The 18,923-nt window shown below is 36.1% G+C and overlaps 2 protein-coding genes and 1 non-coding gene across 4 annotated transcripts; 2 read left to right on the top strand and 1 right to left on the bottom strand.

Annotated features, from left to right (window-relative positions):
• Positions 1-8,603: 8,603 nt before the first annotated feature.
• TRNAD-GUC (transfer RNA aspartic acid (anticodon GUC)) lies at positions 8,604-8,675 on the top strand. The gene has a single exon. It is a non-coding gene; the product is annotated as a tRNA-Asp (tRNA).
• A 725-nt stretch (positions 8,676-9,400) lies between these two features.
• HDS (4-hydroxy-3-methylbut-2-enyl diphosphate synthase) lies at positions 9,401-15,758 on the top strand. 2 transcript variants are annotated; one of them, XM_086649502.1, is made up of 20 exons: positions 9,401-9,594; positions 9,797-10,017; positions 10,194-10,351; positions 10,803-10,909; positions 11,200-11,300; positions 11,375-11,451; positions 11,686-11,805; positions 11,924-12,154; positions 12,345-12,461; positions 12,543-12,617; positions 12,721-12,798; positions 13,173-13,232; positions 13,331-13,393; positions 13,528-13,672; positions 13,756-13,894; positions 13,969-14,046; positions 14,141-14,300; positions 14,407-14,505; positions 14,613-14,717; positions 15,441-15,758. In XM_086649502.1, the coding sequence occupies exons 2-20, from the start codon at positions 9,804-9,806 to the stop codon at positions 15,540-15,542; spliced, it is 2,229 nt and encodes a 742-aa protein (XP_086505628.1). In that variant the 5' UTR covers positions 9,401-9,594; positions 9,797-9,803; the 3' UTR covers positions 15,543-15,758. The 2 variants fall into 2 exon arrangements, with proteins under 2 accessions (XP_086505628.1, XP_086505632.1); XM_086649506.1 differs by having other exon boundaries at positions 14,613-14,817; positions 15,230-15,758.
• A 514-nt stretch (positions 15,759-16,272) lies between these two features.
• LOC147564716 (uncharacterized) lies at positions 16,273-17,253 on the bottom strand. Its single transcript, XM_086649529.1, has one exon. It carries the CDS (start codon positions 17,094-17,096, stop codon positions 16,545-16,547), a length of 552 nt encoding a protein of 183 aa, XP_086505655.1. The 5' UTR covers positions 17,097-17,253; the 3' UTR covers positions 16,273-16,544.
• Between the last annotated feature and the right edge of the window lie 1,670 nt (positions 17,254-18,923).

Here is an 18,923-nt window from a genome sequence, read left to right as displayed (position 1 = left end):
TAATAGATATTTCATTCTATTTATGTTTTCATTTTTAATTTAACTTACCTTTTTTTTTATCTTGAATGGTTATATGCTAATTACTATGTACTAAGACCTTTATTAGGTCATGAATTCAAGTGAGGATCTATCTCTAAGTTAGATATATATGGTTTGTTTTCATTAAGTGGTCCATTCATGACCTTGTCAAAAGAGTAAGCCAGGTCATAGGAAGTGATCACCATTTCTTTTTCATCAATCATAGAAACTTGTCTCATATTTTAAAAGTGAGTTCTACTAGTTGAGGTGACATTAACATATACTTATTCTCTTTTGTCTATGTGGAGTGTGGACTATATATTATTGGAGGAAACAAATATTTTCTCATAATTATCTTGCCTATTTAAAATTTTACCATTACATTGTTATTCTTGATGGATTTTTTCAATTTAGATGGACAGGAGATTTTTTTTTTAGGTCTAGGGTATGTCTACTTTTGTAGCATCTCCTGTCATTTTCCATTTATGTATCTGTTTGTTAAATTTTACAATGTCATTGTTATTCTCGTCATATATCAACAACGTTATTAAATTTAAAAACTAGTCACTCGATCCATTATTTTAGCAAATATATCATTGAAGTCTAAGTGCCGGTCATCGAGGAATTAATGAAACGAAAATGTCACAACAACCGACAAAAATGGCGTGAATTCCCATTCCCATCCAACAGTTAGATTCACGCCACTTTCTCTCTTTTGATGAAAACGTGGTGATTTTGAATCGTTTGATGGGAATTCACGCTAAATTCACGTCACTTTTTTCGGTTTTCCTATCATGGTTGTTATGAAAAGACCAAAAATTCTATTCATCCCTCCATTTTGATCTCTCCCTCATCCCTCCGCTGATGTGGCGACATATCTCTGGAGAATATTTTCTCACCATTCTCTCTCCAATTGCTCCACACTCAAGTGATATGTCGCCACATCAGCAGAGGGATGAAGAAAAGACCAAAATGGAGGGATGAATAGAACTTCTCAACGGAAGAATGTCCTTAAGAACATAAGAATAACCTACATGAAATGCTACATATTTAGACCAAGTCCTTTTCTTAAATATTAATTAGAGTCTACATAGTTAGAGATAGAGTATGACTCGGAAGTAAATAATGACGTGTTCATGTATATACCATCACCTTAACTATAAACAGACAATTAGATAACAAATGGAATTGAGTCAGTATCAAAGAAGTATAAACAAACAAATTAGAGAGAGAAATTAAGTTGGTAATAATAATTAAGATTAAAAAAAAACCATGAACACTTAAAGTATAATAAAGAGAATGAAGCAGGAGGGGAAGAAGAGAAGCGTGTGAGAGAGAAATTAAGAGTAGAGAGTTGTATGATCGAAGTAGAGAGAGAGAATCAACAAATGATCCAAACACTTGTAGACAAAATGAGTTTCAGAAGTAGAAAAGAAACGTTGCTTTTTTTACGTCTACCTAGAAAAAGGAGATGAAAAAATTACTAAAGTTTAGGGAATTGAGTGACCCATCTCTCTCTGTCTCTTTGTCTTTCTCTCTCTAACTCTTTTATTCTCTCTACCCTGGCCCCTATATTTACCTCACACTCCTTCTGGTAGATAGAACTACTCCATCTATCACAAACCCTAGCTAACTCATCATGTTAGCTTCTTCATTTCAATATCCATCTTCTACCCTCTCTTCCTAATTAATTCCTTCAAAATTATGGGTAACTAGGTTCTCTATTCCTTTAGTTATAGGTGATGAGGCTGTGGGTTTCTTGTTGCCACTTCATAAACTACCTTATTAATTAGTTCTTCATGAGCTGATTAGGGTTACTAGCTAGCTACTTTACTTGGGTGTGGTTTGTTTCTTAACCCTAAATTTTTTTTTTTGTAGATCACTATTAGGTTAGTTGGTGATGATGAATAAGTTTTTTAGTTCATGTCTTTAATTATTTTTGTAGTTAGATCTATCTGCAGTCCTGCAGAAATGTCTTCTCTCTTCATCAATCACTAAATTCTTCATATTTCTCTCTCTCATCTTTTCTCTTTGTCCAATTCCCTCTCATTTAAGAAGACACATGTACAACCATCCATCAAAAGTCCCTCTCTTCCTCTCTAGCTAGAACCCTAGTTAGAGATGATTAATGGTGTTTTTATTGTTGTTATATATGGTCATTTAATTAGTTACTTGTCATGGTGATGTTGATGATGATGATGATCACATTTGCATGTTATATGAGCATGCATACTTAAATACATACATATAAGTAGATATGCCTGGCTCCCTGTATGCCATTTCCAAAATTTCATCACATATGTGATGGTCTTTGTATATGGCGTATGAGGATCCAAGCATATATAGCATTCATATATTGTGTTTTGTTGTGTTTGATCTATATATTATTAATATTCCTATCTCTAGATCTTTCATCATTTCATGTTAATATTGCATAAAATCACAGAATTAAACAAGGAAAAAGTATACTATATGTTTTTTCTTTTTTTGAGAGCCCAAATTCATTTCAAGGGTTTACAAGAAGATGACAACAGAGATTACAAATGGTTGAGTATATATATATATTCTAAGAGGTGCAGGTGCATACATATACAAAATCTGAAACCCTAAAACAGGTATGTTTCTAATTGCTTTAGAGGAATGTTCCCTGTTAGGGTTACATCCATTTCTAAATAGAAAATACACCATTTATTCGTTACTCATTCAATTAAGACAGCTTACGTTCAAGGTTTCAAGAAATCAGATAACAAGTGAGCATATGGTCAAATAGTCTGTATCTCTCTCTCTCTCTCTCTCTCTCTCTCTCTCTCTCTTTGAAGACCTAGAGCTCACTCGTTCGATTCTGTGTAGAAGTGGTTTATCGGTTTGTCCCAATATAAGACACTAATAAAGTAAAGGTAGTGTTGACGGACTTTAAGACACCTTAGAATAGCCTTGAAGGATTTTTATGGTTTTTAATAAGAACCCATGTTATGTCATGTTTATAGCGTCTTTATTCAATTCTTGTAGTGTAATAATAACTCTGAGAATCCTTTTGTCAAAACAATTACATAGACATCGTGAATACTACATATAATTAGTACATAAACACCATACCTAAACGAAATATGTCGGACTACTTGTATAAATTATGAGAGCCTAGAAGGTCCAAAATGAAATGTAATAACACTATATATATTCATCTTAGCTAAGATCATATGGGTCTCTTCCTAAAAGGGTAAATTCAACCTTATATGAATGTAGAACTATTGTTCTCTCTAAAAGCCTTAAAGCATTGACTATAAGCCATAATACTGTATTCACTCGTTTAAACAAATGCTTTCTCATTTTTAGGTCAAAAGTTTATGTTTAAATCAAGTAGTGTTGGTTTTTAGATTTTCATGAACTTTGACTAACATTTTCTCTCTTTCTCAATTTCTATATTGCTTGCAGGAACAATCATTAATTGATGCATGCCCTAACAACTAGTTCAAAGTTGTTTCTAGATCTAGGTAGGACTAGGTTTTCCTTAATGGGTTACACAATGTTGCAGGTAGGTTGAAGACTAGAATTTATTTCATTGGAGTGCTGCAGGTGTTAGGGGTACTTTTTTAGGGGTTTGCTTTTCAGCTTTGTATAGCTACATGTTTGATTATAGCCCTTGCAATCCGTGTAGACATGACAGTCTCAGCTTTGTGTGGCATACATTATTGATGGTTATGTATCACTCTTTCTTATTAGTAGTTATTAATATTGAAAGCTTGTAAATTCGAAATTGTTTAGGGCGTCTAAATTAAGTGAGGTTTTTATTGTACAAAAGTGCTATTGGTCTGAATGTGGGGACTCACCATATCTGATATAGTCATATAGCCCGCTAGCTCTCAGACTATGATCTGTCCACATTTTCGAACCAAATAACAGTACTCTTGCTTGTAAGTTGTATCCGTCTAGATTACGAGTTATCTTTTCAACTTAAGTTTATTTTTGGCAATTAGATGTGTTAAAATGCTAATTTAACAATTGAATACTTTCTGTGTGATATTTTTATTTAATTTCATGACGTTTTGAAGTAGCAAAAAAATGTTAACAGGTATGAACAAATCTTACATGCATAAAGAGAAAGGACCAAGTTTTCATCTATTACTCGATTGAGATGTAGATCGATCAATGAAAGTAATTTCCACATAACACATATTGACCAATAGCTCGACTGAGTCCGTAGCTAAAACTACTAAATGGGTTTTCTTTTCGCATAAAAGGCAAGATATAGCTTCATTTTAGATCCATTCTCTAAACATTGCAAAAATGAAGTCTATTTGTGACGGAGTATAGCCGTTGAAAATAGAGAAAAATCCGTCGGATATGTCTTCTTTCTCTGGATAAAAGGCAGGATATGTCTTCCTTTCCATTCTCTAAAGCCCATACTAAAATTAGGGATATTTAGTGTTTGGGTCAAGGATAAGTACCGGCTTTAGTGTTTAGGTCACAAGTTTGTCCGTTATAGGGTCTGGGTCACGGACTAACAGTTGACATGTTGACTAATGACGATAGCTAACTACCGTCATTAGTCAACATGGTCAATGGTTAGTCCGTGATCCAGACCCTATAGCCGGTACTTATCCTTGACCCAAACACTAAACACGAGTTGATTTGAGTTGTTCCAAGTCCCCTTTGTTGCTGCCATGAAAACCGAGTTAGTCCCTCGAAATTCCAAACTCGAGGGTGCTTCCATGAACGTCCAAGCTACTGCCACCTTCCATGAACCGAGCTCAACTCCTTCCCGTGTCGCCGTAAGCATTGGCCGGTCGGCCAAGCTTTTGCCGGTCATCTCTCTCTCTTTCCCTCTTTTCAAGCTCTCTTAAACCCTAACTCTCAAGAACCCTAAAAAACCCCCCAACTTCATAAAATCCTAGCTTTTCTCCCTTTTTCATAATAAAAGGTGGAGATCTGTTCATTTACTCATCCAACAACTTTCGATACAATCGCCATGGATTCAGATCTAAAAAACAAGGTAAAATCAGATCTACAATCTTTTATTAAATTAAAACAATCTTATCATCGATTAGGTCGTGTTTGGAAACGAAGTTATCTTCTTCACGGTCTTCCAGGAACTGGAAAATCATCATTCGTTTCCACCATGGCTAAATTCCTCAACTACAATATCTACGATATAGATCTGTCAAATGTTACTGATGATTCTGACCTAAAAATGCTTTTTGTTCAAACAACAAATCGATTAGTTATTTTTTTTTTTTTAAGATTTAGATCGATATTTGAATGAGAAATCAACATCTATAAGTTTATCAGGGATTTTGAATTTCATGGACGAAATTTTCTCTACTTGGTTGAAGAAAGAATCATGGTGATTACTATGAACAACAAAGACCAAATTGATCCATCAATTTTAGTTCCTGGAAGAATTGATGTTCAAAGTTGTTTTCTTTTTTGTGATTTTAATGCATTCAAATTTATTTCCCTCTTTGGAACGGCTCACAACACGCGATTCAGTGTTTGGGTCAAGGATAAGTACCGGTTTTAGGGTCTGGGTCACGGACTAACCATTGACCCGTTGACTAATGGCGCTAGTTAACTACGTCATTAGTCAACGTGGTCAATGGTTAGTCCGTGACTCAGACCCTATAACGGACAAACTTGTGACCTAAACACTAAAGCCGGTACTTATCCTTGACCCAAACGCTAAATATCCCCTAAAATTACATCAACTAAAGCAACGATGATTGATCCTTGACGAGTTGTGTATGAAATCTATATGGTAGAGAAATCAATTACAATATTTCACCTAATCTCAACACTCTCCTCAAATTGGTGCATAGATATTACGCATGCATGTCCAATCTTTTTAAGGACTTTGTACGCACTCCACTAAACGCACTTCTGGTAAGAATATAAGCTGATTGGCCTTCAAGTCGAATCTTTAGAAGTTCTACAACATTTTAATCCAGATTTTCTCTTTACTTGGGAACCTATCAACCTTAAATGTTTGGTACTATGTGAGCTATATCAAAAGTTGCCTTCTTCGCGCAGTACAACTGGATGGGCTCTTCGGAGGGTACCAAAAATCTTGTAAGAAACTCCAATCGCTCGCACGCCTCGCAAACATCCAAAGCTAGCTTTCTATATATATTCTGCTCTTATGCTAGACCATGCATGAAACAACAAGTTGCTTCTTGTTTCTCCATGTCACCAAGTTTTCTCCTCAAAAAGAAAAATCTCCTGCACAGTTAGCATGCATTGTTGTAGATTTTGTTATCATCGTGTTTTTATATTTTGAAAATACAGTTCCCTTTCCAAGAGCAGTTTTTAGATACCTCAAAATGCACGTAACATCTTTACATTGTTCCCCATAGTAGTCAAAATCTGGTCGTGTGTGGCCTAATTAAGCACGTCCACCGAGTCTTTGGTATCTTTCCTATCAATCAGTACCTGATCGTTATGTCTCAATACAAATTTTGTTGGTTGAGATAAGAATATTTTATCTTCAAATCGAGTAAATGTTGGCTGATTGACAATCATAATGGTAGATCTAAGGCATATTTTGGTTGAGATACGTAGTTTTTTTGTCAGATCTGGAAACTTCAATTCCCATAAAGTATTTCAAAGACGCTAAATCTTTCGGTACAAATTCTTTTAATAAATATTCTTATAAAGTCTTCTTTCTTCTCAATCATTGTCTGTGAATATCATCATTTTGTATACATATATGATGAGAGAAGCAACTTGTTTATGTTGTTGTTCGAAAGATATTGTTTCAAAAAAATTTATACCCAAAAGTTGGCAAGGATGATTTAGTGAAACGACCAAACCAGACTCTAGGAGAATGTACTAGTCCATATAATGCCGTATCCTCAATTTTTTTTTTTTGAAGAGGGTAAAATAGATTTCATTAATTGCAAAGGTTGCAACTACAAAGAGAAAACAAGAAAAAAAGAAAAAGATTACATGCTAATAAGAGCATCCCAGCTAAAAACTAATTCTGAAAAGGTGGTGGAGGACTTCCATTCTTGGTTTGTAGACCAGTAAAAAAGGAGAGCTTTGATCGAAATTATAAGATTTTCTACCGATTTACATTTTTCTTCGAAGATCCTTGTGTTTCTCTCTTCCCATAAGCTCCAAATTATAGCATAAGGAACTCCATATCTCAAGAAATTTTTCCTATCAAGCGACTTTGGGAGAGTATTTGAGTCGACTAAGTCCTTGAAACGATTTGACGAATTTGAGAGCTTGATAAAAGATGGGGTAAGGGAGTTCCAAATCTGATTTGAGAAGAAACACGAAAAGAACAAATGATCAAAAGTCTCTTCTTCATGGTTACAAAGAGCACACCTATTTGGGAAGATGAAACCTCTTCGCTTAAGAGTATCAAGAGTAGGAAGAGCTTGGAGATACAAAGCCCATAGAACAAAAGAGATCTTCGGAGGAATGATGTTATTCCATATATTCTTACTCGGAAAGTCTCTCTGGATGTAATTGGCTTTGTTCTTGGATGAGAAGAAATTTAAATGATGCCGTATCCTCAATCTACACACTTTCTTTTGCCTTTCAGTTATCATGCATCCAGGTGAAAGATTCTTACATATTTTTTCAAATGGTTCACCACGAAGAAAGACATTCTTTACATCAAATTATTGTGACAGTCAATCAAAATTTGCAGCTAGATATAATAGAAATAAGTGTTGATATCACATCAACTATCATTTTTTCGCCATGAAGATAAACTCATCAACAACGTCTTATGTTTATTTATTTTGTTTGTAAAAATACATCCAGAATTACAAATAAGCGGTTAGCAGGGCGATGATAGGATGGATGACTGAACTTCAGTGGCTTCAGTACCTATTTCGAGATCTTCGTATCTCCGTTCCTGGTCCTTTCACGGTCCATAGTGATAACATTCCCGCCCTGCACATTGTGGCCAATTTTGTTTTCCAAGAATGAAAAAAACACATTAAATTAGACTCCAATTTCGTTCGTGAGAAGTTGCAAGTTGGAGGTAGGTCTAGTCCAAACCACACATCTCTGGTCCGCTTATTAGATTGTCGACATCTTTACCAAACCCCTTGGCTTCGACCAGTTTAGTCGTTTAGAATCCAAGTTGGCTTGTGTCAGATCTCTTCCTCCGCTCCAACTTGCGGGCCGGTGGTATTGGACAAACTTTGGGTGCCCTTAAACAAGGGCACCGCCGACCGGTTTGACCAAGATAAGGGTTGTCTCTCGTAGAACATCCAACGTCTCAATACTTATACATCCGACATATATTATTTGATGTATATTAGGTTTAAGTCTTAGTTCTATATATGGTTATCATCATCATTAAAAAAAAATACGGTTGTTCAAATCTCTTTTGTGTCTCTTTAGTTGTCACAATAGGAAGAATAAAGTAGTTTCATTAATGGTAGATTGTTCCACATTATCCCCTATGACTAGAGATTTCCCTCGACCTAGGCAGATATCTCCATAAAGACCTCGTTGAGGTGAGTCATGTTTATTTGATATGGGCCTTAAAAGGACCAATTTGTGCCATGCCCATCAAGTATCTATAGACACGAGAAAAATATTTTAACAGAATTACCCAAACTTGCAATAGAGTCGTTGTAGTATAGTGGTAAGTATTCCCGCCTGTCACGCGGGTGACCCGGGTTCGATCCCCGGCAGCGGCGTTTCCTTTTTTCTTTCTTTTTCTTACTTTTCAAGATTATAAATACACCCTTTCGTCATGTCCAAAGCCCAATAGCGCACGCCGAAGAAGATTAGAAGAGTTCAACCAAACTTGTTGGGTCTATTGGGCCACTTGACCACTTGAAAACTCTGTATGACTTGAGGGAAAGAATTAATGGACACACAAAATTTCTTAAATATTGTCAAGACAATAGCCCTTTTAGTTCGTTTCCAAACTCCAAAGCCCTAAATAATTTGAAGTACCAAATACATATTTAATTATTATACTCAGGTACGTTCATCTAAAAACGGAAAACCTTATGTAATTCAAAGCTGAAATTTTTGTTTGCTACATTACTTATGAAAAAATAAAATTATTTCTTATATTAATATATGGAAGGATCCGAAATAAAATTTTACACCAGACTCTATTTTCGTTCGCCACCATCTTTGCTTTTAAACGAGTTAGGCCGTGGAGTCTATTTACCCACCAAACTGTTTTGAACCATTAAACTCATCTAATAAGTCGTTTTCTTGAGACGGAATATAATTTTCTAGTCATCCAAAGATGCGTTCTTAACGACCTAAACTTCCATTTATGGACATGACAAACTCTCATTTTTACACCCAGTGACAGCTTATCCCCCTCCTAAAAATTCACTCGACTTGTTTTCTTACCAAACACCCCCCTTCTCTTCTCTCACACCACCTACACACAGATATAGAGAGAGAGAGAGAGAGAGTTTTAGAGAGAGAAAGATTGAGACTGAGAGGCATCCGAAAATACGTCCATCATTGGAGTCCTTTTCCTCCAGACTCTTCCATTTCGAATTCCATTTCCTTCTCTAATTTCTAGGGTTTCTTATCAAAACTCATTGTACATCAACCTCTTCATCTCAAATTTCGAGGTTCAGGTTTACTGTAAGTAAAGATTCATTATCAATTTCTCTTCAATTTGAACTTCTAACCAATTTTGAGATTGAAATTCAGATTTCCTATAATTTCTGAATTACTGATGGATTTTCGTTTAGTAGTTTCGAAGTGTAATTTTATAGTTGTTTAGTAAGAATTTGAGTTTGATTAGCTGAATTTGGATTTTGTGTTCGTTTTCTTGATTATGAAGGTTAGAAATGGCTTCCGGAGTACTTCCGGCTTCACTTTTTGGTCTGAAAAGCAAAGATGATGCTTTGAGCTTTACGAAAAGTGTGGATTTTGTGAAGGTTACTTCTTCTAAGAGGATTAAGTTTCCTAGAGAAAGAGTATTATCAGTGATTAGGAATTCAAATTCTGATGGTTCAGATGTTGCTCAACTTCAACCTGCTTCAGATGGAAGTCCTCTCTTAGGTAAAGATTTATCTAACCTCTTAATAATGATCTGTTGTTGCTGATTTCATATTATTTGGTCTTTCTGGATAAGTTTGGCTGCAAATTGCTTCTATTGATTCACTAGGTGAATTTTGCATGTCACGTAATAAGATTGTTTAATTTGTATCTGAGTGGGGCTTCTTTTTCGAATGTAGTTCCGAGGCAAAAATATTGTGAATCGACATACAAGACCGTTAGGAGGAAAACAAGTACCGTGATGATAGGAAACGTGGGTGTTGGTAGTGAGCATCCTATTAGAATTCAAACTATGACTACAACTGATACCAAGGATGTTGCTGCAACCGTCGAACAGGTTAATCCATTCGCTCTACTTTATCTTCCTTAGATTACTATGTGAAGTGTAAACTTCCTTAGTCTGACGAATCTATATGAAAGGGAACCTAAATTGAAAATTTATCTCATAATCAACTAGTATCAACTTTGTTGGCTGAATCTTTGACCAATGAAGATCTGCTCTCCCACAATCCTCTTTTTCACCAGTAAACAGCAGCTTACATTTCATTAATTGTCATATTTGCAATTATGAGGGACCTAGTATGGGTAAACTACTCTATAACAACTGCAGAAGGGTTGGAACTGTGTTAATTTAAAAGAGAAGTACTTACATGGTTCAATTTGACGTTACAACATTGTTGAAAGTAGTTAAGTTCCGCAACAGAATTGATTAGAATGATAAGATGTCTTTGAGATTTCTTATGAAAGCAAAAGAACTCCTGCTTTCCTGATTCATCTTACATTAGTAGGTAATGAGAATAGCTGACAAAGGAGCAGATATTGTTCGGATAACAGTTCAAGGGAAGAAAGAGGCAGATGCTTGCTTCGAAATTAAGGACACCCTTGTTCAGAAAAAGTAAGTTTTACACCCTGGAATATATATAGTCAGGCTCCGAAAGGACATTATACTCCGTATTTCTATTTATCTAGGTGTAGTAGCATACCTTCATCCAAGCACTAAGGTTCTTATTAAGTCAGTCCACGTCTTTCTACCAACCCTTTCACCTTTTTCTCGACCTGCATTGTGCAGCTTGTTTCTGATTCTGATGCCATAACTGATTTCGTCTCAACATTCTCAGATCACATTTTTTGCTATTTTACGTTATTCTTGTCACTAATATATAGTGATTTATTATTTCTACGCAGTTACAATATTCCTTTGGTGGCAGATATTCATTTTGCCCCTTCTGTCGCACTCAGAGTGGCTGAGTGTTTTGACAAGATTCGTGTCAACCCGGGAAACTTCGGTAACTTCTTCACCTTCCATTATACCGGATTCCTTCGATATTTTTGTCCTACAGATCCTGATATTTGTATGCAGCTGATAGACGGGCGCAGTTTGAGACACTAGAATACACAGAAGATGACTATCAGAAGGAGCTTGAGCATATTGAGCAGGTCATTTTCTTGTTGTTACTCTATTTGCAGAGGCATGTTAAGCGATCAGTAGCTCTTTAATATGTACCACAACATAAATATTTAGATAGTGTATTCCAAATACATCAAATTTCCCTATTTCTGTCAGATTGTATTGATTGATTGCAAAAAAGAAAATCGGTACAATTGAATAGTTCCTTAATTTTTTCTTCATGTGAGTTGAAAGAATTTGGATTTCTGTTGTTTCTAAACCAGGTGTTCACTCCTCTAGTTGAAAAATGTAAGAAGTATGGGAGAGCAATGCGTATAGGGACAAACCACGGGAGCCTCTCGGATCGTATCATGAGCTACTATGGTGACTCACCTAGAGGAATGGTGGGTGACCTGCCTTTGAATGTCATGAGCTTCTAGGAAGGTTCACTAGTTTATCTTATTTCAAAACTTTTTTTCATGTCATGGTGTTAGTATCATATTTGTGTTGATCTTGAAACAGGTTGAATCTGCGTTTGAATTTGCAAGGATTTGCCGGAAGTTAGATTACCATAATTTTCTCTTCTCGATGAAAGCGAGCAATCCTGTGATCATGGTCCAGGCCTATCGGTTGCTTGTCGCAGAGATGTATGTTGCAGGATGGGATTATCCTCTGCACTTGGGAGTTACCGAAGCTGGTGAAGGTGAAGATGGACGAATGAAATCTGCAATTGGTATAGGAACTCTTCTTCAGGTACTGCTTTGTTTGTCTGTCGTAATTCCGCGTGTAGTTGTACAATATTGTCAAAGTAGCATTTTGCGGCCGTAAAGCAGCATTCGGTGGCTTGTGTAGATTGCTGAAAAAAGACAAATTGTGAGCAGATAGAAAAATTGTCATTTTGAAAAACACTTTAAAAGGCTAAAGAACTTCATTTTATTTGCAGGATGGTTTAGGGGATACAATCAGGGTTTCCCTCACAGAAGCACCTGAGGAGGAGATAGATCCTTGCAGGAGGCTGGCTAACCTCGGAATGAGAGCATCAGATCTTCAAAAAGGAGTGGTAGGGTTCCAGTAATCTTGAAGGTTCTCAAAATCTTATTTTAATCTTTTTAGAGATGTTGACTTCCTACTGTTGACTCAGGCACCATTTGAAGAGAAACACCGACACTATTTTGATTTCCAGCGTAGAAGTGGTCAATTACCAGTACAAAAAGAGGTCTGTTTTTGCCAAATGCTGGGAATGAGTTTCTTCCACTTTTAAATCTTGACTGCATTTTCATTTTTTTGAAGCTTTTATCAACACTTTTTCTTAAATACAGGGAGAAGAGGTGGATTATAGAGGGGTCCTGCATCGTGATGGCTCTGTTCTTATGTCTGTGTCCTTGGATCAGTTGAATGTACGCCTTATATTTTTTACACGCTATTTAAACTTTTTCCTTTTTAACTTTCTGGGCATGTGAAACTGTTAAGGTCCTTGATAACCGTCCACCATCTAGAATTCTAGATAGCATTTGGATTTGTCATAACTGATTTTTCTGTTTGGTCCTTAATCCCAACGTAAAAAGTGAATGCGAGAATAGAAGTAAATATAAGAAGAGTAGGATTTCTTTCGTCCAATAGAGCAATGCTCAATACCTAAAGCTCGAGACTGGGTATATCTCAACTTATAACAAAAGTAGGACTGCCATTTGCACTAAAACTAATATTCAGATTTCAGATCTGAGTTTTATATTCTGTTGCTGATTCTTGTCCATGCCTGTTATTCTACCAGAAACCTGAACTCCTTTACAAATCACTTGCAGCAAAGCTCGTTGTTGGCATGCCGTTTAAGGTATTCCAAGTTCTCATTTTATGAACAAATTAGGTTATTGCACTTGGTTTCAGTGTTGATACTTCAAATATATTGACAAATTCTAATGCTGTCAACAGGATCTAGCAACTGTGGATTCTATCCTTCTGAGAGAGCTTCCTGCAGTTGAAGATAGTGATGCTGTATGCCTATACTCATTTCCTCTACTTTTGCATCTTGATTTGAACGTGTGATCCAAATCACTTGCGTGGTTTTTTAATGTAAGTGAAAAGTGAAAACATGATGCCCGACTTAGAGTCCTCTTTTGTTTTTTCAGCGCCTGGCTCTGAAAAGATTGATTGATGTTAGTATGGGGGTTTTGACTCCTTTGTCAGAACAGCTAACAAAACCTTTGCCTAGTGCCATTGTCCTAGTAAACCTCAAGGAATTATCATCCGGTGCTTACAAGCTGTTGCCTGAAGGTAGTACCTTTTACTTTTCTCTTTGTGCAGATATAGAGTTAAAGGGATATTTTGTTGATTCTGATTTCCAAACCATCTTCCAGGTACACGCTTGGCTGTATCTGTTCGCGGCGATGAATCCTTTGAGAAGCTTGACATTCTCAAAGATGTTGACGCTACACTACTCTTACACGAGCTACCCTGGGCTGACGACAAAATCAGCAGAGTGCATGCCGCAAGAAGGTAATATTGGTTACGCTATAGTCTCTCTCTCTCTATTGGACTTTGTCATAGCTAATCTCTTTCTTTTGCTGCAGGCTATTCGAATATTTAGGAGACAATGAATTAACAACCCCAGTAATCCATCATTTACAGTTCCCCAAAGGAATTCATAGGTGACTATCCTCTTCGCATATTAAATTGAATTATGTGGAAACTAAGAGGATTCCATTTGATAAACTCATTGACTAACATTTCTTTCTCGTGCAGAGACGATCTGGTCATTGGTGCTGGTAGCAACGCTGGAGCTCTTTTAGTCGACGGACTTGGTGATGGGGTTTTATTAGAAGCACCAGACCAAGACTTCGATTTTCTAAGGAGCACATCCTTCAACCTACTCCAAGGTTGCAGAATGAGAAACACAAAGACGGTAAAAAAAAACTTAATCCTTGACAAGAAACGGAAGAGAATTTCTCTCCAAGGGCTGAGATGCACGATATCTAGTTTATTTTCTTATGGTGCTTGAACATTTACAGGAATATGTCTCATGCCCATCATGTGGTCGTACATTATTCGACCTGCAAGAGATAAGTGCTGAAATCAGAGAGAAGACATCACACTTGCCCGGTGTTTCAGTAATCTTCAGACTCTTGCACCAACTGATTATCAAATGAATTTTGAGCAACTCACTTTCTGTCAAAATGTAAACTAAGAAAAATCTGTTTTTTTTTTTTTTTTGCAGATAGCAATCATGGGTTGCATTGTGAATGGACCAGGAGAGATGGCCGATGCAGATTTTGGTTATGTCGGTGGCTCTCCTGGAAAGATTGATCTCTACGTGGGAAAGGTAAAACCTCCATTTAAAATTTCAGAAACCCACTCTATTATCAACCACTAGAATTTCCCCAACTCCTTATATTCATCTTAATTCCGCTTTGGACCTTAGAGCATCTCCAATGCAAAACTCAAAAAAATCTCTATTCATCCTATGTGTCAAGTTCCAATTGAGATTCTCACTCCTAGGTGGCGTTAATAGAGATTCTTAATTTTTTTTATGTCTCCAATGCAAAACTCTAAACTTATCTTAGTTACTTATGTGGCATAGTTATTTTTGTAAATAAATAATTAGTTATTTTAGAAAATATAGAAGGCTCGATTTCTATTGGTTGAAAATCAAGTATTGATGAATTGGACAATTAGAGATATCTGAAAAGGACACTCTAATTCCACTCTCGACGCGTCATCTTAGAGATCCAAATAGAGTGTTGCATTGGAGAGGATTTTTAATCAAAAACTCAAAAAATCCTAGGTGGCACTCGAAGTATCTAAGATTGAGTGTTGCATTGGAGATGCTCTTAGGTACTATAGTTCTGAATCAACCTAAATAAATGCTAACTCCCAAGAGAGACACTTCTAGGTTGGCCTCCGAGCCTCTCTGATATTCATAACATCGACACCAATTTTCATGGTTATCGTTAGGGCATTCCACCATAATACATAATAAGTATAAAAATATTAGGTTTAGTATCTTCAATGAAACAGAGATTGTTGTTTTCTACTTTTGTGGCAGACTGTTGTTCAGAGAGGAATAAAGATGGAACAAGCAACCGATGCATTGATCCAGTTGATAAAAGATCACGGTCGTTGGGTGGACGCACCAGCAGAAGAGTAAGAAATGGCGATGATGATTCTTTGCAAGTAGATATCATTAAAAAAAAACCCAAAAATGCGAAGAGGAATTCATTCTCCTCAACCTTTTATCTATACATATGATAGATATTTGCAGTAGCAGAAGGCCTCTTATTCAACACCAATAGGTATTTCTGCAATTATAGCCACCATTGTAATCTCGTATCCCATTTAATGAAAAGGTTGATAGTTCAGATCATCTCAGAGTTGATTTTTTTTCTTTACGTGAATTAAAATAGTAATTTCTGCTAGATAAATTTTTTTCAAGGCCTTCGTCTTTTGCCACAATGTGCGACTGTAATGACGAGTATACCGTTTAGAGATTTGGATCAAAAGGTCCAACTATCTAATGGCAGAGTAGCCATAAGCCAACAATATATGGGTAGCTCACTACTTCACTTGTTCATGTCCTTATGGGTCCATGTAGCTTTTCCTACCTTAACAGTATATACTTACCACTCTGTCAGACCCAGAGATTCGTATCTGACTCGTCTAATGGTTTGAATGTATTACTTAGGTTGATTTCAAACGTTTGTTTACTTGTATAAATTGTTGACTCTTGAGTTAATCTAATGTATATTTGAATCAAACATAAGACAAATCAAGAATCTATTATTTGAAACAACTTAGCCTATGCAAGAAAGAAAACAAACACCAAAATAGGGTTAGATTACACATCTAAAACCTTAGTGAAATACCAAAAAATAATCTTATCTATAATCTCAATCTTATTAATAAACAAAAGACCCCAAAAACAAAAACTAACACTAATAAATTTGGAATATTACAGGAAATGAAACAACACAAAAGAACAAAAAAAGAACTAATATTTTGAATATATAAATCCCATTTCAGTAACCCTAATTCTCCTTGAATAATTTTATAATCTATAAAACCAATTTCAGATATAATCTATCAATCTCATAAAAGAATTTCCAATCTAGTAAACCCTAATTATTAAGTATTACTTTTCTTATCATCATCATCAGAGTAGTTCTCTTCTAGCTGCATACCCATACTGTGATCTTCTAACATTATCTTGACGTTTTTTATAAATAAATCCTCCTACACCAACAACAAAAGCACCAATAAACACACCAAGAACAATTCCTACCTTTTTCCCTGTTTTAGATCCGCCTGATGAAGGAGGAGAAGATTCACTTGAATTCTCATCGCCGCTGTGGTTAATATCGTTTACTTCTGCTGGTGAAGGAGCCGGTGAATCAGATGGAGAAGAATTAGGTGCATTTTCAGTCGGCGAAGGTGTAGGAGGAGATTGAATTTCCGGTGAATGAGCCGGATTTGAAGGAGAAGAAGCCGGAGAAGATGAAGGAGAAGGAGAGGGAGAAGATGCCGGAGAAGGAGAGGGAGAAGATGCCGGTGAAACGGTTCTGGTAGAGGGAGGAGGAGAATCGCCTCCGCTTTGAGGAGAAGGAGTTGGTGAATCTGCAGATATAACAATATCTACAGAAAGAAGAAGTAAGAACATCAAGGAGACAGAAAACCTAGATAGTCCTCCTGCTAATGCTTTCGCCATTTCTCTCTCTAAATCAAATCTTGGAACTTCAGAAAGTGAGAAAAAGAAGTTTCTTCTTGTTCTTCGAGTAGATCTTGATTTTAGAGAGAGAAAATGTTTAGAGGGTGAATTCAGTTTTCGAAGTAAACTGATAGTCTCACACGAAAAAATAAAAATCCGGTATTTTATATTATTTCGTAAAAGCGGTTTATAAGGAACCGTAAAAACAGTTGAAATAAACGTGGATTCCGTAACTTAAGTTTCCGAATAGATCGTGTATGGCTGATGACAGTTGGAACTTCCTCGTGTATAAGGGGAACTCTTACTCGTGACCTCGTGTAAAGGGGCACCCTCAAAATTAGTGTTTTCTATTTTGTGTTTTTGTTCAAATTGGTAGATAGACACAAATTTTTGAATTCGTTGATAATGACGATTTTCCGATGGCTTATGACCACGCGAAGAAAAGTGGTTGCGGCACTCCCTACTTATTCAGAAAAAAGTTTCAACCCAAAAAAAGATTCTAACACGACAATAAGACAAAGTCACAAAATCATGTAAAATATATCCTTACTAGGGTATAACTCATGTCTCCGCCACGGGATAATTTGTCGATCATGTTAGTAGATGAAGACAAACTACAATCATACAACAAAAAGAAGTGTCGACCAAATTCCTACAAAATTCGTGATTTGAAAATCAAAATAAAATTATTTTTTACCTCAATATTAACATGAGCAACACAAATTTAAGATGAAAATTGTAGGTAGTTATTTTAAGAATAAGTGGGGAGTTATATGTTGAGAGGTAGTTAAATTAGTGGGAAAAATCCAATGGTGAAAATTGAACTATAGATATTAACGGATGAGATTTATAAACCAAAGTTATGACATGACACCAAAACCTATGTTATTTGTTATATAGATAAAGATGGTGACCCTTTTAACCAAGTGGGCGTCCCTATACTTGGGGCGGGTCACGGGTGGAAACCAACTGAAAACGGAGAGAAAGTGTGTTAAAGAGTGACGACTTTTTAGGGTGAACTGATAAAACGGGAAAAAGACAATGAGAAACGAGAAATTGTAGGGAAGAAAATCGTAACGGAAAGGACGAGAAGAAGGAAGGATTTTAGTTAGGCACTCGATTTCAGGGATACTTACGTTTCGTTTTCTCCACCCAATAAATGATTTCGTCAGAACTAAGAAACCTCGAGATTAACACTAAACAACTACTAATTAAAGGTGCTTCTATAAGCACCCCTGGTGTTTGATGTTGGTGCTAAAGTCAAGGTGCCTTTAGCCCTTCACTTTTAATTTAGGCGCCAAAAACAATAATACGCCTAAATCCCCTGCTCATTCTTTACATTTTTTTTCTTTTTTTTTGATGAACTCTACTCATTCTTTACTTGTTTAGTTGTTTTGCTTTTGATAAAGGTAAATGATTATTTTTTTTGTCGAAGTAAGGTAAATGATAGTTCTAATAGTCCCGGCCTCACGCGTATGGCGGAGCTATTATGGGTTGCCATTTACGATCTAGAGAGAACTTATAGAGAATGTCGTTAATTTCATTTAGGTTTTGATTAGACTTTAACTTTTAGTTTTTCTAGTATTGTTCTAAAAGAGATACTAACTACTATTGTAGAACTAAAACTAGTAAAATCTAGACAATAAAAAATGGCCACTTAAGGTAGTGGTTTTTTATCTTTTGTTTTGTTAAGTGTGATTTGCCTGACTCGTCCTAAAAAAGGATCAAAAGTCAAGTTGAATTAGTCATTTAAGCCCAGCAAAGCAGACATCACGAAAACAGTATGAAATCTCACTCGAGTTATTTCAGACCAAAAGTCAGATTTGA

Source organism: Eschscholzia californica, unplaced genomic scaffold, assembly GCF_041429995.1.
Source record: "Eschscholzia californica isolate CP2 unplaced genomic scaffold, dmEscCali1.0.p SCAF_1, whole genome shotgun sequence".
In the NCBI taxonomy this organism is placed as follows: Eukaryota; Viridiplantae; Streptophyta; class Magnoliopsida; order Ranunculales; family Papaveraceae; genus Eschscholzia; species Eschscholzia californica.
Note: the sequence above shows the minus strand (reverse complement) of the source record. Positions and strands in the feature narration are given on the sequence as shown.

Bases quoted from the DNA above. Each gene is read 5' to 3' on its own strand.
- HDS (XM_086649502.1), top strand. From the start codon at position 9,804: ATGGCTTCCGGAGTACTTCCGGCTTCACTTTTTGGTCTGAAAAGCAAA. The intron at 10,018-10,193 runs GTAAAGATTTAT...TTTCGAATGTAG, and splicing joins AGATGGAAGTCCTCTCTTAG to TTCCGAGGCAAAAATATTGT. The intron at 11,452-11,685 runs GTCATTTTCTTG...TTTCTAAACCAG, and splicing joins AGCTTGAGCATATTGAGCAG to GTGTTCACTCCTCTAGTTGA.
- LOC147564716 (XM_086649529.1), bottom strand. From the start codon at position 17,096: ATGGCGAAAGCATTAGCAGGAGGACTATCTAGGTTTTCTGTCTCCTTG.